At 57.8% G+C, this 18,224-nt stretch overlaps 3 protein-coding genes across 9 annotated transcripts in view; 1 reads left to right on the forward strand and 2 right to left on the reverse strand.

Annotated features, from left to right (window-relative positions):
• Nucleotides 1-1,460, reverse strand: part of TSC2 (TSC complex subunit 2) — a 34,408-nt gene extending 32,948 nt beyond the window's left edge. For 4 of the 6 annotated variants that reach the window (XM_036392287.2, XM_036392285.2, XM_036392286.2 and 1 more), the window contains exon 1: nucleotides 1,444-1,460. The gene's annotated coding sequence lies outside the window, so the exon portion shown is untranslated. The remainder of the gene's footprint in view (nucleotides 1-1,443) is intronic. The other 2 variants (XM_036392290.2, XM_036392289.2) reach the window with 1 other exon arrangement.
• Nucleotides 1,461-1,572: 112 nt separating this feature from the next.
• Nucleotides 1,573-8,211, forward strand: NTHL1 (nth like DNA glycosylase 1). 2 transcript variants are annotated; one of them, XM_036392849.2, is made up of 6 exons: nucleotides 1,573-1,651; nucleotides 2,712-2,941; nucleotides 4,981-5,151; nucleotides 5,791-5,950; nucleotides 7,052-7,157; nucleotides 7,751-7,999. In XM_036392849.2, the coding sequence occupies exons 1-6, from the start codon at nucleotides 1,597-1,599 to the stop codon at nucleotides 7,872-7,874; spliced, it is 846 nt and encodes a 281-aa protein (XP_036248742.1). In that variant the 5' UTR covers nucleotides 1,573-1,596; the 3' UTR covers nucleotides 7,875-7,999. The 2 variants fall into 2 exon arrangements, with proteins under 2 accessions (XP_036248742.1, XP_036248743.1); XM_036392850.2 differs by lacking the exons at nucleotides 1,573-1,651; nucleotides 2,712-2,941 and having other exon boundaries at nucleotides 4,941-5,151; nucleotides 7,012-7,157; nucleotides 7,751-8,211.
• A 733-nt stretch (nucleotides 8,212-8,944) lies between these two features.
• Nucleotides 8,945-17,984, reverse strand: LOC118692641 (Na(+)/H(+) exchange regulatory cofactor NHE-RF2-like). The gene is made up of 5 exons (XM_036392588.1): nucleotides 17,799-17,984; nucleotides 15,715-15,868; nucleotides 13,452-13,495; nucleotides 12,944-13,006; nucleotides 8,945-11,472 (listed from the first exon to the last, which is right to left on the reverse strand). Exons 1-5 carry the CDS (start codon nucleotides 17,982-17,984, stop codon nucleotides 11,314-11,316), a joined length of 606 nt encoding a protein of 201 aa, XP_036248481.1. The 3' UTR covers nucleotides 8,945-11,313.
• Between the last annotated feature and the right edge of the window lie 240 nt (nucleotides 17,985-18,224).

Below are 18,224 nucleotides of genomic sequence, written 5' to 3' on the forward strand. Positions count from 1 at the left end.
GCTGCTGCCCAGTGCCACCAGGGGACATGGCACGGACTCCAATCCAGTGCCACCAGGGGACATGGCATGGACCCCAATCCAGTGCCACCAGGGGACATGGCACGGACCCCAGTCCAGTGCCACCAGGGGACATGGCACGGACCCCAGCCCAGTGTCACCAGGGGACATGGCATGGACCCCAGCCCAGTGTCACCAGGGGACATGGCATGGACCACAGCCCAGTGCCACCAGGGGACATGGCATGAACCACAGCCCAGTGCCACCAGGGGACATGGCATGAACCACAGCCCAGTGCCACCAGGGGACATGGCACGGACCCCAATCCAGTGCCACCAGGGGACATGGCACGGACCCCAGCCCAGTGTCACCAGGGGACATTCCATGGGCTCCTGCCCAGTGCCACCACAGGACATGGCACGCACCCCAGCCCAGTGCCACCAGGGGACATTCCATGGGCCACAGCCCATGCCACCATGGCACGGACCCCAATCCAGTGCCACCAGGGGACACACCATGGACCCCAGCCCACCATCCCCGGGGACACACCCAGCCCCCAGCCCTCTGTCCCCAGAGATACTCGGAGTGCACCGCCCTGGGGACCCCAACAACCTTAACCCACCCCGGGCGATGGCACATTGTCCCCTGCGACCCCCGAACAAGCCCGGACATGTCACATCCCACCCCAAGCCGGGATATGCCATAAGCGCTTAGGGACACACAACGGGGGGCACATCCCAGACCCCGAACGCAATGGGAGTCACAGCCCAGACCCCAACAAACACAACGGGGTCACACCATAGACCCCAACAAACACAACGGGGGTCACACCATAGACCCCAACAAACACACCGGGGGTCACACCCCAGACCCCAACAAACACAACGGGGGTCACACCCCAGACCCCAACGAACACAACGGGGGTCACACCATAGACCCCAACAAACACAACGGGGGTCACACCATAGACCCCAACAAACACAACGGGGGTCACACCCCAGACCCCAACAAACACAACGGGGTCACACCATAGACCCCAACAAACACAACGGGGTCACACCCCAGACCCCAACAAACACAACGGGGGTCACACCATAGACCCCAACAAACACAACGGGGGTCACACCCCAGACCCCAATAAACACAACGGGGTCACACCATAGACCCCAACGAACACAACGGGGGTCACATCCCAGACCCCAACAAACACAACGGGGGTCACACCCCAGACCCCAACAAACACAACGGGGGTCACAGCCCAGACCCCAACGAACACAACGGGGGTCACAGCCATAGACCCCAACAAACACAACGGGGGTCACACTCCAGTCCCGAACACACCGGGGGTCACAGCCCGGCCCCCGGACACCGAGCAGGGACACAGCGGGCTCACAGCGCGGCCCCAAAGCGCGGTCCCCTCCCGGTGCCGGGTCCCCGGTCACTCACCCCGAGCCCGGCCCGGCCCGGCCCGGCCCGGTCCCGCCGCCCCCGGCCCGCTCCGCTCGGGGCCCGGTGCCCGGTGCCGGCCCCGCCCCGCGCTCGCCCCGCCCGTTCCGGCGGCCCCGGTGCGCCCCGGGCCCGGTAGTTCCCGGGGCCGCCATGAGCGCGGCCCGGCCCGGCCTGCGGCGGCTGCGCTCGGCCCGGGGCGGCGGGGGTACGGGCAGGGGATGGGGTAGGGGACAGGGTACGGGCAGGGGATGGGGTACGGGACAGGGGATGGGGTACGGGACGGGGGATGGGGTGCGGGCAGGGGATGGGGTACGGGACAGGGGATGGGGTACGGGACGGGGTACAGGACAGGGTACGGGCAGGGGATGGGATACGGGACAGGGTGCGGGCAGGGGATGGGGTAGGGACAGGGGAATGGGGTACGGGATAGGGAATGGGGTACGGACAGGGGATGGGATACGGGACAGGAGATCGGGGTACGGGACAGGGGATGGGGTACGGGAGAGGGGATGGCATACGAGACTGAGAATGGGGGTACGGGACAGGAGATTGGGGTACGGGACTGGGGATGGGATACGGGATAGGGGATGGAGGTGCAGGCAGGGGATGGGGTACGGGACAGGGGATGGGCAGGGGACGGGGTACGGGATAGGGGATGGGATACGGGATAGGGGATGGAGGTACGGGCAGGGGATGGAGGTGCGGGCAGGGGATAGGGTATGGATAGGGGATGGGGTGTACGGACAGGGAATGGAGAGTATGAAGGAGGGATCACGGTTTCCTGGGGTACGGGAAGAAGGGATCGAGGACACGGAGAGTGCAGGAGAGGGGGAGTCGCTGGTACAGGAAGGAGGGATCGGGGCTGTACTGGGCATGGGGAGTGGCTGGGGCTGCACCAGGCCCCGGCATGGCTGGGGACAGGGGCTGGGTGTCCTTGTCACGTCCCCCTCGGAGCGAGGGATGTGGCTGTCCTGGGCTGGGGATGCATCTCCAGCAGCCTCACCTGTGTTTGGGACCCCTGTCCCCCTGGTGTGACATGTGACCCCACTGCTGTCACCTGTTGCCACTTGTCTCGCAGTGTCCTTCCGCTCGCCCCTGCTGGCTCTGCTCAGGGCCGGGGGATGTTCAGTGTTTGGGTTGGGACTCAGGGCAGGGAACTCGCCCTGCTCAGGGTCCCCTGGGCGGTTGGTGGCACATGGGGCTGTCACTGAGCTCTGTGAAGGCAGCTTTCCTGAAGCCTGGAATCTCTCTGCCATCCCGTGCAGGGAGCCAGCTCCAGGGCACGCCCGTGGTGCCGAGGCAGAGCAGGAGGAGGAAGAGCGTGGCCATTGCCTATGAAGCAGGGCAGGGCGATGGGGCCGAGCCCCGGGCGCGCTGGGAGCCGCCGCGCTGGCGGGAGCAGCTGCAGCGCATCCGCCAGATGAGGAGCGGCAGGGATGCTCCTGTGGATGAGATGGGAGTGCACAGGTGCTATGACACCAGCGCACCTCCAGAGGTAACGGCATCCATGGGGAACAGCATTCCCATGGGGAGCAGCATTCCCACAGGGAACGGCATCCATGGGTAACAGCATTCCCACGAGGAACAGCATTCCCACAGGGAGCAGCATCCGTGGGTAACAGCATCCATGGGTAACAGCATCCATGGGTAACGGTATCCATGGGTAATGGTATCCATGGGTAACAGCATTCCCATGGGGAACAGCATTCCCACAGGGAACGGCATCCATGGGTAACAGCATTCCCATGGGGAGCAGCATTCCCACAGGGAGCAGCATTCCCACAGGGAACGGCATCCATGGGTAACAGCATTCATGGGTAACAGCATCCATGGGTAACAGCATCCATGGGTAACAGCATCCATGGGTAAGAGCATTCATGGGTAACAGCATCCATGGGTGACAGCATCCCACAGGGAACAGCATCCCACGGGGAACAGCATTCCCACAGGTAACACCATCCTTGGGTAACACCATCCTTGGGTAACAGTATTCCCACAGGGAATGGCATCCACAGGTAACACCATCCACGGGTAACAGCATCCTACTACCAGTTCCAGCAGGCACAGGAGAACACAGCCTCCCTCATCCTCCTGCTGCCCCTGGATCTGTCCCACTTGGGCTGTTTCCAGGACAGAAACTGGATCAGGACTCTGGGCTGGGATTGGTTCCAGGGGATGTGATGAATGTGAGGGGCAGTGCTGCTTTATGGAGCAGGCTGGCAGGGGTGAAGCCATGTTCCTTTTTTCCCTAAAAATCTCTGTAGGAGTCCAGGGAAAATATCCAGCAAGGTGGCTGTGGAATGCAGAGGAATGTGTGGGGCAGGCTTGGGAGGAGCAGTGGGAGCCACTGGAGTGGGAATGTGGGGATCACAGAACCCCAGAATTGATGGGGTTGGAAGTGACTTTGGAGAGCAGCTAATCCAACCCCATGGACTTGGATCAGCAGGAGCCTCTGGAGTGGGAATGTGGGGATCATCCAGAGGAGCAGTGGGACGAGCTGGGCTCTGAGGGAGGGCTCTGGAGGACACAGCTGGACAGCCTTGGCACAGGGAATGCTGTCCTTGCTGCTCCCTGGGGAGAAGGATGAGCTGTGACCCCGGAGCCAGGGAGCATCACACGCTCTCAGCCATGTGGGCTGGCAGCTGTGGGACCACATGGAAATAGCTTCTCTTCCCTGGGGAAGCTGCGTTGTTGCTTCCAAGAAAAAGTGGATGTTGTAACCCTCAGCTCCTCACACCATTTCTTTGTACCCTGACATTATCCTGCTTCCACACACACAGGGATTTTTCCTGGTGCACCTGGTTTTGTAAACTTTGCAGGAGAGCTGGAGGGAGGATTGTGTCCCATGTTAGCCCAGGTCATTTTGGGTTAGTTGCATCATCCTCCTCACTCTGGTGGGATGGAATCGCATCTGGGAAGAAAGAATTGGGAAATAGGAGGTGATGGCCTGGCTAAACCCTGTGTGGCAGCAGCAGAGGAATCCCTGGGATTTGTCCTCCTTCTCCCATTCTCTGTCATCCCAGTTGTTCACATTTGGTTCCCTGAGGAGCTCACTGGAGCCAGACACCCAATTCCTACTGAAGCCTGGTGGGAAAGGATTGGGATTTTCAAAAGCTGCTTAGAGCAGACATTGCATGAAAAATCATTGGGTGTTTGTGCCCAGTGTGCATCCTGTGGCTCCTGGGAATGCCATCCTCAGGGAAAGCTTTGTCCAGCCCTTTGTGGCTCAGCACTGGCATCTTTGGAGAGAGATGCCAGCAGACAGAGCTGCTCCCTGCCCTCTCACAGGAACTGACAGCTGAGCTTGAAGGTGTTTCTTTTCTCCCTTTATTGTGTGGTGGAATTAGAAGGTTGTGGATTATTCCTGTTGGTTATGGATTATTCCTGTTGGTTATGGATTATTCCTGTTGGTATGGATTCTGTTGCAGCCTCTCAGAGCTGCATAGGGCTGAAGGGTGGGAGCACACCCCCCCTGAGGGTGGGGCAGAGCTGCTGGATGCCCCCAGGCTGTGTCAGTGTCCCCTGTGTCCCCAGGTGATGCGCTACCAGGTGCTGCTGGCCCTGATGCTGTCCAGCCAGACCAAGGACCAGGTGACGAGCGCTGCCATGCTGCGCCTGCGCCGGCGCGGCCTCACCGTGGACAGCGTGCTGCAGATGGACGAGGAGAGCCTGGGCCAGATCATCTACCCCGTGGGCTTCTGGAGGGTCAGTGTTGCTCTGATCTTTAAGGTTTTCTAAGCTTTTTGATGGTTACATTTGTGTAGTGAACTTTCTTGAGCATTTTATGTAAATAACTTACTCTTCGGTAATTTTAATGGAAGAAGAGAAATTTGGTGGGTTGTTGGTTTGTCCAGTGTCATTGGAGAGGTGGCACTGTCACCCTTCAATCCACTGTCACTTTTAGAAGTCTATAAATGTCAGAGTCAAAAATTAAGAAGTCTCTTTTTGCCTTGGAAAGAGCAGTGTGTCTGCACCATGTTATTTCGTGTCCTGTAGCGACAGGTGAGTGCAGGATTGCCACATGGACACAGAAGAACCCCTGTGCCCTCCTCTCTCCCCTGGAGTCAGGCTAGAAGCTGGATTTTACACCAGTTTTGGTGCTTTGTATTGCCAGCAGGCTGGGATTGTTGGCTGCAGGGCCTGGAGTGTGCAGGAGGTTGGAGCTCCCAGCTCTCAGCATTTTGATTTCGTGTAGAAGTCGAGGCTCTGTCTCCTCCACAGCTCCCATGTGTGGCCTCACCTGTAACACACGCTCAGGAATGGTTTCTCTCCTGGGCTGTGTGTCTGCTTTCCCTGTGTTGGAGGGCAGCTTGCACTGTGTGCCTTTCCTCCTTGGTTTTGCAGAACAAGGTGAAGTACATCAAGCAGACCACAGCCATCCTGAAGCAGAAGTATGGGGGGGACATCCCGAGCACGGTGGAGGAGCTGGTGCAGCTGCCAGGAGTTGGGCCCAAAATGGCCCATCTGGCCATGCACATTGCCTGGGACAGCGTGGCTGGGATAGGTAACCTGCACTGTGCTTTTGCCATCCCTCTCCTAAATCCCAGCCCATTCCCAGGCAGAGGGGCAGCAGTGCAGCCCCAGCAGCCTGGTAAGATCCCTTTGGTTCAGTATCTGGGTAGGGGAGTGATGTGACCCTCAGCACTCACTCAGGGAGCTGTAGGATGTGAGCAGCTGCTGTTTCTCCCCAAATCTGATAACAGACGTTCCCAGGGGAAGTCACAGCCCTGGGGAGCTGGTGCCAGATGGGGCTGGACCATCACCTGCAGGTCCTGGCCTGGGGCCCCTGGGGACAGATGAGTGTTCCAGAAGGATGTGCTGCTGGATGGGAGAGCCCTGGGAAAGCCAGGAGCAGCGGGTGGGCAGGAGCTGCATCCTGCAGCCCCTCTGGTGACCATCAGCTGGACAGGCTGTGGCCCCTGCCCTGCATCCAGCAGCCCTGGGGTCTGTTGTTCTCCTGCTGTGGGGGAGGGAAGTCCAGAGGCAGCCAAACCAGCCAAGTGCTTTCCAAATAATTGTGTGCTCGGGTTTGATTTGGGAGGCAAGGCTCAGTCTTCCTGTTTACAGCAATTTCCTGGGTTTTGCCCAATTAGCCCCAGAGACAGGTTTATCACTGCTGATCTAACAATAATACACTTTGCATGCAGAGCTTTTGAGCTCAAAGCACATTATAAACACTGCTGTAAGCCTCCCAAGCCCTCTCTGCTGGTGGGTATTATGAAATGTGTTTTCCATGCGGGCAGAGGAAAGGGCAGAGATCACAGTTTGCGTAACTCAGCTGAAACTCAGGGAGGATGAGAACGTGCAGAGGGAACAGGGGCCAGGCCTGTGCCTGCTCCATGGGGCTGGGGAGCCTTGGGAGAGGCTGGCTCGGACTCTGTGAGCCTGGGGAGAGACAGACACACACCCACCCCAAATGCTTTTGGCTCCAGGCCTGGGGAGAAAATGTTTGTTCTTGGAGTGAGCCTCCCCTGCCCCGTGCTCTGTCCCAGCTGGCTGCTCCTGCTGCCCAAGGCCAGCCTGGGGGCTGGCACGGGCACCTGGGGCTCTGCTCTCTCCATTCAGGTGCGCCTGCCCCACCTGAACTCTGGCTCTCCCTCCCCAGCTGTGGACACCCACGTGCACAGGATCTCCAACAGGCTCCAGTGGGTGCAGAAGGAGACCAAGAGCCCCGAGCAGACTCGGGTGGCACTGGAGGAGTGGCTGCCCAGGTGAGCCCCTGCTGGCTGCAGGAGCCGTGGCTGCACACAGCCCTGCTTGGGGCACTTTCAGGGACTGCATTTGGGCTCCTTCCTCCTTCCAGGGTCGCAGTAGCTGCAGGTGTTTCCCCTCTGCCAGAGCCACGGCAGCAGCATCTCTCACCTGTGTGGTGGCTCTGTTGCTGTCAGATGGGTCAGTGACCACCAGTGCAGCTCCTGATCCCTGATTTTTGCCTTGCCAGGTTTACCATGACCCAAGCCAGGTGCTGTTCCTTGCTGAGCCCCGTGGCCACAGCAGCAGCATCAGCCCAGGGCTGGATCCTGGCCTCACTGGTGGTTCAGTATCAAACACCAGCTGGCACAGAGGGACATCCCCACGCCTGGCACGTGCCTGAGCACAGGCACTGCTCCCCCCAGCCCAGCAGGACCAGGAAGGGTTGGGAGGGCTGTTCCAGCAGGGACCTGGGAGGGCTGGCAGGGCTGGGACTCACCTCCAGGAGGGACAGGCAGAAGGGGAAAGAAAGGGATCCCATTAACACCACAGGCCGTTCTCACCCCTTCCAAGCAGCTGCGTGGCAACGGTGCTGTTTGTCCCCTGTCTGCAGGGACCTCTGGAAGGAGATAAACTGGCTCCTGGTGGGCTTTGGCCAGCAGACCTGCCTGCCTGTGAACCCTCGCTGCAGCCAGTGCCTCAACCAAGACATCTGCCCTGCTGCCAAGAGACTCTGAGGGCTCATCCAGCCTTGGGAGAGCCACAGAGCTGCTTGGGCCGGGCCCTGCTGAAGCTGGGCCTGGCACAGGGCTGGCAGTGTGACTGCAGGGGACAGGAGCCTGCTGCAGCAGCTCCAGGGAACAGCCACTGGCCATGGCTCAGCTCTGCAGAGGAAAAAGGGGCTTTGAGAGGCAGCAATCCTGCTGGGACAGAGCTGCGGGCTCCAGCCTGGGTGAATGGCTGAGCACAGCCCAGCTGTGCCACTCTGAGTCACTGGAGAGAAAAGCTTTGTCCTCAGGGACCTGCTGCTGCTTGTAAATACTCGTTCAATAAAGGTGGTGAGGGCTTTTTGCACCCACGAGGTTTGCTGGCGTTTGTGTGACACTGGCTGAGGGGAGGAGAACGTGGGTGACCTGAGCAGGGCTGAACCATGGTAACCTGCCCTGCCCTGCCCTAGAACCAGCTGTGCTGCCACCAGGACAGGAGCTGGGCCAGGGGACATCCAGGGTGGACAGCAGCAGGAATTCCTTCATGGGAAAGGTTGTTAAACACTGGCAGGGGCTGCCCAGGCAGGTGGTGGAGCTCCCATCCCTGGAGGTGTCCAGGGAAGGCCTGGATGTGGCACTCAGAGCTCTGGGGATGGGGACAAGGTAGGGATGAGGCACAGGTTGGACTTGATGATCCTGGAGATCTTTTCCAGCCTTGGTGATCCCAAGGTGCAGCTGAAGCCTTCCCAAGCCAGGAGCAGAGGAATCCCTGCCTGGATGAGCAATCCCTGGGTCCTGGCAGCAGCACAGGGCGTGGGTGATGCACAGCAGGGCCAGGAGCTGAGCCAGTGCCACTCTGTGTGTGCCACAAGGGTTACAGAGCCACGGGAGCCGGGCTGTGTCCCCGGGAGCTGGCAGGGACAGCACCACCCCTGCGTTTTGTTCTTCAAAGAAAGGGCAGTGCTGACTTCATTGTGGAGCTTCAAAGGCGTAATTCCAGCTCCTCTCTGAAGAGGAAGCAAAGTTTACAATGTGCTGGAGGGCTGCAGTTCCGCTCTGGGCTCCCTGAGCAGCTGAGGAAGGAGCAGATAAGTGCTGGGTACATGGCAAACCAAGTTTATTACTGACATTACAGTGTACATACGGGTTTGCAATGCTGCTGCCAGCCTTGGACTTTATTGATTTTTCTTTTCCAAGTTAAATGTACAGGAACTGAATAATTACTACTGAGCTACAACAAGATGTCAGGAATGCAGTAATGCTTCAACCAGGAGCAGTTTCCTTGGACTAACAAATTAAGATTTGCAATCTTACCAACACGGATTTGCACACCTGATTTCTTTTGATCTACATTCAACACTACACAAGGTTTTTTTTTTTCCTTCCCCCCCACCTCGACCAGCAGTCTGGGATGAGGAATGGGGCGTTGACACCAGGTCTGTGCTCTCTGCTGTGCACCAGGGTGTCCTGGGGCTGCTCTGCCCTGCACAGCCCGGGCGCTGCCGGGGTTTGGCAATGTGGGCACAGCATGGGGAAGAAGGGCTCCTTCCAAACATTACCCAGAGAGAGAAAACAGTATTTTGTGGGGGGGCAGAAGGAGAGCAGGTAGCTTGAAGTGAGATGGGGAAGAGGTGTCTTGTTAATGGCAGAGCCCCGAGGGGAGGCAGCCTCTCCACATCCCCCTCACCCCCATGTCCTGTCTCGTCACCCACAGCCAAACACCTGCACCAGCTCCTCTCCAAAGTCATTATTTTCAACCTGTTCAGCCCACCGACAATCCTAAAAGATAACTTTCATAAAGAGTACTCATCTCCTTCACCCCTGAGGCTCTCCACACTCTCCTACCAGCAGCACAAGGCCACGGGCACCAGCTGCTGCCCAGGGGGGCCAAACACGCAGTGCTGAGCCCCAGCCCGCTGCTGAGGAGAGCAGAGGATGGCATAAGGCACCTTTTAGCTCCACGATTTGGAGATTCCTTAGGAAATGCGTGCAGAGCTGCTCCCACACCCACAGCACGCTGCCCAGCCAAGGGCTCCATCCCAGAGGGGCTGGGGGAGGCAGGGCACAGCCCCAGCTCCGTTCACCCCTCATCCACGGGCTGCTGGTCACTGCTGCCCGCTCCCAGCTGGGAAAAGGGGCTCTGTGCTCCCAGCCCCTTCCCAGAGCAGGGCTGGGATCCTGCTGGGGCAGGGCAGGCAGTGGGGCAGCCCCGGCCCTGCTAACCCAGCTCTGCTCCCTGGGAGCTGCAGCTCAGCTGAGTCACCCTCACCCACACCGCCAGAGGCAACAATAAAGAGCTTAAAGGACTGATCTGTAGTGCTTTAGGTGCGCTCCGAATGCCCAGAGTGGGCTTTGGAGGAGGCCAGGGGCGCTGCCCACTCCATCACAGCACAGCCTGCTCCACCTGCAGCCCCAGGGACACCCAGGCCTTTGGAGGATGGCCTGTGCAGGATGCATGTCCTCCACACGGTGACACTGCGGGGCTGGGGACACCAAAGCCAGCCCAGGGGGACCTGCAGCAGCCCCACTCCCCAGGGCTGAGCCTCAGTTGGAGCTGCATCCCTGGGCTCCCTCCTGGCAGCAGGTGTGGGCTCAGCCCCACTGCCAGGCCTGTCCAAAGGGGTTTTGTAGCATCTCGTGGTTTTCTCATCTTCGTGCTCCGTGGGGCAGGGCTGGCCCTGCTCCTCCTTCCCCTGCCACATCCACGGCTGCAGGCGAGGAGAGCTGTGTTCTCAGGGTCTGGGGTTTGCTTTTAAACCGCACCCTCTCCCCTCTGCAGAGCTGCTTGGGGTGAAAAATGGGCTTTTACTGCCTGGGCAGGAGCTGCTGGTGAGGGGGAGGTTCCTAAACTAACTGGAAACACATGGGACTTCATTAAAAAACAACAACAAAAAAAAACCAACCCAACAAAACAAATACTTTTGCTTCAACAGCAAAGCCAACGAACAATTTCCAGCCACAGTCCATTTTCCCATGCTGGGGAGCTGGGGAGGGGGTTCCTGGCACCCCCACCATGAGCCATGAGATGCTTCCACAGGGGCACTGAGCATCCCACAGGGCTCAGCCTGGGACACCAGCAAAGCCAAAACACCCCACATAAAAAGTAAAAAAAAAAAGAAGTAACAGAAGCCTAAATGCTGCAGGTAAGAAAGAAGAGTTAAAATTCTTCCAGTCCTTTCTCATAGGAACAGGGACGGCAGGCAGCCGGAGCCAGGCTCAGAGCAAGCAAGAAAAGGAGCTTTGGTCACATTTTTCTTATGAGAATCGCTGGTGAGTAACAATAATAATAATAATAATAACAACAACAATAATAATAAAAAATAAAAATAAAAAGGGCTTTAAAATACGCCTTTTGTAAAAGCAACCAGTGAAGAGCAGAGCACAAAGCATCTCACGTGGACACCGAAGGACAGGGCGTAGGCACCTCAGAAAGGTCCGAGCTGGGCGGGAGGGGAGCGGCCAGCAGGGCTCAGAAATTGCTGAAAATCTCCCGTTTCTTGTTCCAGTCCATCTGCGGCGCTCGCTTCTTCACACGCTTGGCCCTCACCTTCTCCTTGGCCTCGGCCGCCGTGGGGCTCAGGCTCAGCCCACTCTCCTCAAACGGGTCCTTCTTGTCCGTGTCACCGTCCTGGGAGGGACAGAGCTGCCAGCACTGCCAGGCACTGCAGTGCCCACGGCCCCTCGGGGCATCGCAGAGAGGCTGCAAAGCCCCAGGATCACCCCATGCCACAGCACTGCAGTGCCCACAGCCCCTCAGGGCATCGCAGAGAGGCTGCAAAGCCCCCCAGGATCACCAGCTGTGCCCGAGGCTGGAAACCCCCAGGATCACCCCATGCCACAGCACTGCAGTGCCCACAGCCCCTCAGGGCATCCCCAGACTGCAAACCCCCAGGATTTGCCATGGCACTGCAGTGCCCACAGCCCCTCAGGGCATCCCCAGGACTGCAAAACCCCCAGCTGTGCCCCATGCCACAGTGCCCACGGCCCCTCGAGGCATCCCTGAGGCTGGAAACCCCCAGGATCACCCCATGCCATGGCACTGCAGTGCCCACAGCCCCTCGGGGCATCCCCAGACTGCAAACCCCCAGGATTTGCCATGGCACTGCAGTGCCCACGGCCCCTCAGGTGGTGCAGTGCCCCTGCAGCAGCCCAAGGGTGGCTCGGGGGGGCACACAAGGCTCCCCAGAGCACAGGGCACAGCCTGCATCTCCCAGGGCAGACCATTGCATCAGGACATGCATTATTCAGGGCTCACAGGGAAAGGGGCAGATTGCAGGCGCTTGGCACAGCTGCTGCCCGAGAGGCTCTGGGTGCTCAGAGAGGCCACCTGAGCACACCTGGGGCTGGCACATTGCTGCTCCCAAGGCTCCTGGGGCAGGGCACAGCATGGCAGAGACCCCACAGGGCACAGCATGGAGACTCTGCTCTATTTACAGCAGAACCTTGTGCTAAAGATAAATTTTTGTGCGCTTTGCAAATCCTCGCTTCTTATTTTAAGAGGAAAAAAACCTGCTGAATTATTAACGCCTGAGAACGCCAATCTATGCCTTGTGTTGACTTTTGGTTGCCACTTCACCTTGCCCAACAAGTTTTGCCCCTTTCAGTGCTGAGCCACACCACAGAAACCCCTTCAGCCCAGCCTGCCACCAAAACCAACTCCTCCCCTCCTTTAAACACTCTGATAAATTCACTGTGCTCCAAACAAACAAACAAAAAAAATTATAAATTAAAAATATTACATAAAGCAAATTCTGGCTTTTGTCCTGCCAGCAGCTCTTGAGCCTCACAGTTCTGTTCCTTATGGGTTCCCAGCCTTGCTGTAGCTCATCAGTGTAATTACACCTCAGATCCCAAACCCTGCAGACATCCCTTCACCTCCCAAACTATCCAAGCAGGAATCACTGCCCAAGGAGCTGCCAGTGAACCCCCCCCAGTGCAAGGAATGAGAGGAAACTCTGGGTTTTGGTTGCTGGGTGGGTACAATTATCTCCCAAGCTTGGGAGACAAACTGAAACCTCCTCACTGCACAGCACCATGGGGCAGGGCTGCACCACAGCAGGCTGTGGAGGGGACAGGAGGTGTTTGTTTGGGGTTTTTACCTCGGATTCCTTGCCAGGGCTCTGCAGGTCGCTGTGAGATGAAGATGTGGATCCCCCGTTCAGCTGGAGGAAAGGAAAATGTCAGTGTGGTGTGTGCCAGGCAGAGTCAGACAGACACAATAACCCCCAGGGATGGAATGGAGCCTGCAGGGAGGGGGTGCTGCTGCTGAGGGGTCCCTGCACACAGGGGAGCCCCTGGGATCCCACAGAACCCCCCCAGCCCCAGCAGAACTGGGACACTGCACCTGCTCCTCTCTGCCTGGCATCAAATGGGGCTGAAACCGGCCTGGTTCAACCCCTGAGTGAAAGCTGTAGTGGGCAGTAATTAAAAGCAGGCAGCAATTAAACCAGGCAGCAATTAAAAGCAGGCAGCAGTAAAGCAGAGCTGAATGAGCCCTGGGGACCCGAGCATCCAGGCTCAGCTGGCCAGGAGGGAGGCAGGGACAGCCCCTGGTCCCTCCTGCTCACTCCAGCCCTTGCAGCCTCTCTGGGGCAGGGGAGGACTCACCTGGGTCTGTGCAGATCCATTTGTCATGGGCTGGGGTGGCACACCTGGACACAGCAAACCAACACAGAGCACACCGTGAGCCCCCTCAGCTGGGACTGCAGCCTCAGCAGCACCAGCCGGCACCCACCAGCCCTTCCTGCTGCTCCCACCCCAGCAGCTCACCCTGCCCCTTCCCCTTCTGCTCTTTCCCAGCCCACACAAAGCCTCTCCCCTCTCCCCGTGCCCCTCTAGAGCCACATCCCCTGAATTCACTCCACTGCACCCTTTTGATCAGAGGAAAACACCTGACAGGAGGAGGACCAAGTAATCTCCTTCTAGAGCCACTATCTCGCCCTTTTTTCTTTTTCTTTTTACCATTAGGTTTTTTTTTTCATAAATTCTTTAATCAAAAATCTTAAAAGTCAACTCAAAAATCTTCATCAAAATCTCCATCATGGTGTTGTCACAGCGGTGTCTGCCACACAACCCCCTCTCCAGGCACTCTGGAATTTAATTTTTTTTTTGCTCACTTCCAATGATTTATTCTAACAATAGCCCACACAATGGCAAATTTTCTGCATTTAAGCTGCCAGTCACCACGATCAAGTCATTGCCCCAGGCATTACTGTGTCACTGTCCCAGACTAACAGATGTGTTAATTGGGACAGGATTAATAACTGAATCATGTCAAGCATGGATGCTTTCCCAAGGGACTGCTTGGGGGCTGCATCACTGCAGACTGCAGGAATTTCTGGGGCAAAGCAGAAAAATAAACCTAAAGTGTGATTTTGAGAGTGTGCTGGTGCAAAAACCTCTGTGTGGCTTTGGGATCCACGGATATATTATAAATATAAATATTTTATTGCAGTAAAAATATTTTATTCCAGATATATTATAAATAAATATTTTATTGCAGTGAATGCTGGACTCATGTTTAGAGCAGGATAAGCTCTGAGAATGAGCATCAGAAGAGTCAGCTCACACAGAAGTGATGATTATGTCTCTGGTATCATAAGTAGCTGAATTTTAAATTATTGAAACGAAAAGCTTCAGATGACAAGGAATAGAAAAGTGGGACTGGACTTCAAAACCACATGAGCCATATCTGGAAATACTTCATCTAAAAGTCACTCATTTGGTTAAAGGCTGAGGTGCTCAGGGTGAGCTGCAGGGCTTGGGAAGTGTCAGTCTGAGGTCAAAGCAGGTCAGTTCAAGAGGACTATTATTATTATTATTATTATTATTATTATTATTATTTCCTCTCACCCAGCAAACAGCAGAATTTACCAGAGCCCTTTGCTACCTGGCAGGTGCCAAACTCTGCTCCTTGCGAATGCAGGGCCTGGAGCCCCCAGGCTCCCTCCCCAGTCCCCTCCTGGAACAAGGGCTCCTTTGTGGCAGTGCCAGCAGCCAGCCCCTGCTCCTCCTGCAGCATCTGACACCCTGTGGCTCCCCAGCAGTGCCTGACCCATTTCTGGGGACAAATCTGCCCATTGAGCATCCCGGGAGTCAGATAAGGAGCAGCTGTGCTGGGAACACAGAGCTGCCCATTGAGCAGGGCACAGCCAGGCTGGAGCAGGGCAGGCTGGGCAGGGGATGAGCAGCTTTCCCTGCCAGGTTCCAGCAGCCAGGAGAACAATTCCTGCCCCAGCCGTGCCCCGATCAGCCGGCGTGGAGCCCTTCCCTCTGCACGGGGACTCTGCAGTGCCCACGGGCTCCCTGGCTGGAGCAAAGAGCAACCAGGGCATCACAGAATCGTGGAGTGACTGGGGCTGGAAGGGAGCTTAAAGCTCACCCAGTCCCACCATGGGCAGGGACACCTTCCACTGGAGCAGCCCTGTCCAACCTGGCTTTGAAGGGTCCCCCCAGTGATGATGAGAAATCATCACCCAACCACCCACCCACCAAATTTCACGTTCTTGTAGCTTATCAAAAGCATGACACTGGAGATGTCAAGATGGCTGCCACACACAGCCAAGGACAAAAGACTTAGTGCTAACCTTACTGTCAGTTTTTGCTGGGTATATACATGCAAGTATCCGTGCTCCAGTATCCCAAAGCCCAGCACACCTCAGCGCCCGGGTGGCAGCGAGTTCCAGAGTTAATTATTCACCGGGTAAAAGCAACAAAGCGTTTTTTGGCTGGGGGAGGGTGTATTCTCAGTATTTATAAATAGCTGGGTGGTGCTCAGGAAACCACTGAGGGATGAGGCAGGAGGGAAACGTGACTGTGCCTGGCTCCCGGGACCCCAGCCCTGAGTCACCCTGGCAAAGGAAGGCCTCACCTTTGCTGTGCTCCTCCGTGGGGGTCACCCCCAGCTTCTTGAAGTACTCGTCTGTCTCGGGGTCCACCACCAGCAGCCTGGCCTCGCTCTCCCTGGCCTTGATGTGGGACACGACCTCCGAGTGCCGCAGCCCCTCCACGTTTATCCCGTTCACCTGCACAGGGACAGCATCACAGCCCAAACCCAGCCTCCCAGAGCCCTCCTTCCCTAAGGGATGGCTCTTTCCTTTCTTTATTCCTTTGGGATGACAGGAAGGCTACAGGCTTTTTCCTCCCCCCTCTCCTAACCCCCCCAGAGCATCCTCTGTGTTACCTCACACCTCTGGCTGCATCCCAAACACATCCACGGGCAACCACACACCCCAGGCTCCCCCCAAAGCCCTCTGCCTGCCCTCTCTGGTGCTGCCAAGCCCAGCCTTCCCCTTGAATGTGCCCCAGATCTCAGGCTCCCTGTGGGCACAGGGGGCTGGGTGCACCCCCGTGTTCCTGAGGCATCACTGTGCCATCCTCCATCCCTCTGCGAGGGAAACCTGAGATTCTTGTGCCCCTGATGGGCGAGTCCCTGTGCCCGAGGCAGGGATTCATCCCTCCCTGCCCTGCCCTGCCCTGCGTGCGAGCCAGGACCTCCAGGGAACTCGAGCCCGATCGTTCCTGCAGGAGGGGACAATGGTGACTCAGGACATTGTGCAGTGAATGAATCACCCTTTGTCCCACCGGGAGGGGCCCAACAGCCTCGGCACGACCCAGAGCTCCTCCTCATCCAAAGGGACGAGCAGAGCCTGGGCTCCTCACTCTGGGATCCCCTCTGCAGGGAAGGAGGCTCCCCTGCTCCCCAGGGCACAGCTGCAAGGGCTGGGCTGAGGAGAAACCCCTTCCAACCCCTTCCAGGCTCTGCCCCTCATCCCAGGTGCTGCCAGCCTCAGCTGCCAGCTCACAGCCCTGCTCCATCCCTGTCCTGCCACTCCAGCTCACCCCAATCCATGCCAGGGCTGCTCTGCCCCCACCCTGGCACAGGCCTGTGGACATCAAATATTTATCCCAGCCCCAAAGAGCAGGCAGGGAGGGGATCAGGTTCCTGAGCTCACCAGCTCACCCTGAGCTGCTTTGTGTGTGCCAGGCCCTGGGCCAAGCCCATCAATAAATAACAGGACCCCTGGATGTGACACCAGCCCGGCAGTGCCGCCCGTGCCCCGCGCCCGGCCTGGCCCCACGCTGCTCCCAGCATTAAACTTTGAGCTGCTGGGGACAGGCACAGCTCCCACTGCCTGGGGACTAATTCCTCATGGGGCTGGAAAGCAGGAGAGAGCTCTGCTCTCAGATTATCCCAGCTCACTCTCTTCCAGGGGTGCTAATCCATTCCTGCTCTGAGCCGGCAGCGAGGCCACAGCTCGGTCCCTGTGGGTGGTTTTGGGGTTCAGCCTCCTGGGGAACTGCCCAGCAGGGAATATCCATGTGCTCCCACAGGGAAAGGGGTGATGGCTGCTGTGTCTGCCCAGACAGGCAGCTCTGGATGGGGGCACCTCCTTCTCCAGGAACAACACAACACATGAACCAAAGAGAGGGCAACTCCCAGCCCCATCTTGGGCAAAAAGCGCTGTCCAGCACATGGTAACCAGCAAGATGCTTCCAAGAACACTTCCCCCCCAGCTTCCATAATTTTGTGTCTTAAAATCTCTGCAAAGCCTCTTCCCCTATGTTTCCAAGCACTCCCTGGCAGGGCATCAGCTCAGCTGGGCAGCACCAGCCTGGCCTTGTGCCCACAATCACCTGCCTGACCCTCCCTGGTGCCAGCCAGAGCCAGCACAGCACCCTGGGGACACGGGTGGCCTTGGCAGTGCTGGGGCAATGGCAGGACTCAGCAGTCTTGGAGGGCTTTTCCAGACTCCAAGTTTCTACTCTGTAATCCCACCCAGAGCTCCCAAATGCCCACTTGGAGGAGAGGAGCGAGCACAGAGCCGGAGCAGCCGTGCCAACCCTGGCCCTCCAATTACAGCACCACAGGGGGATCGGGTGGGGAAGGTGATGGGCTGGGGGCTGTCCCAGCTTGCCCAGGGTCCCACCCTGCTGCTGAGCCCTCGTTGTTACCTCCACCAGGCGGTCCTGGGGCCGCAGGCCTGCCCTGGCTGCGGGCGAGTCGGGATCCACGGAGCGGATGAACTGCCCCGGCCGCGACTTCTCGCTGTGCAGGTTGAAGCCGTAGCCATTGGGGCCTTTCTTCAGGTGGCACAGGCGTGGGCACAGCTCCTTCTGGCCGTTCAGGTCCTGCTTCATGGAGGAGAGGGTGGGGGAGACAAGGCCCGGGGGTTAATGGATGGTTAATGGATGGTTTTGGGGTGGCTCCAGGCAGATGTGACTGTAAATAGAGCCCCGAGGAAGCGCCGTATCTGCCCCCCGTCCTCAGCCTGGGGACAGCTTAACAAATGGATTTCCTCTCATTGAGTCTATTTTCGAAACCCAATTGTCCAAAAGCACTCCAGAAAAATGAAAACAAAACAAAAAAAATGCATTTCC

This window comes from Molothrus ater, chromosome 16, assembly GCF_012460135.2.
Source record: "Molothrus ater isolate BHLD 08-10-18 breed brown headed cowbird chromosome 16, BPBGC_Mater_1.1, whole genome shotgun sequence".
Classification (NCBI taxonomy): Eukaryota; Metazoa; Chordata; class Aves; order Passeriformes; family Icteridae; genus Molothrus; species Molothrus ater.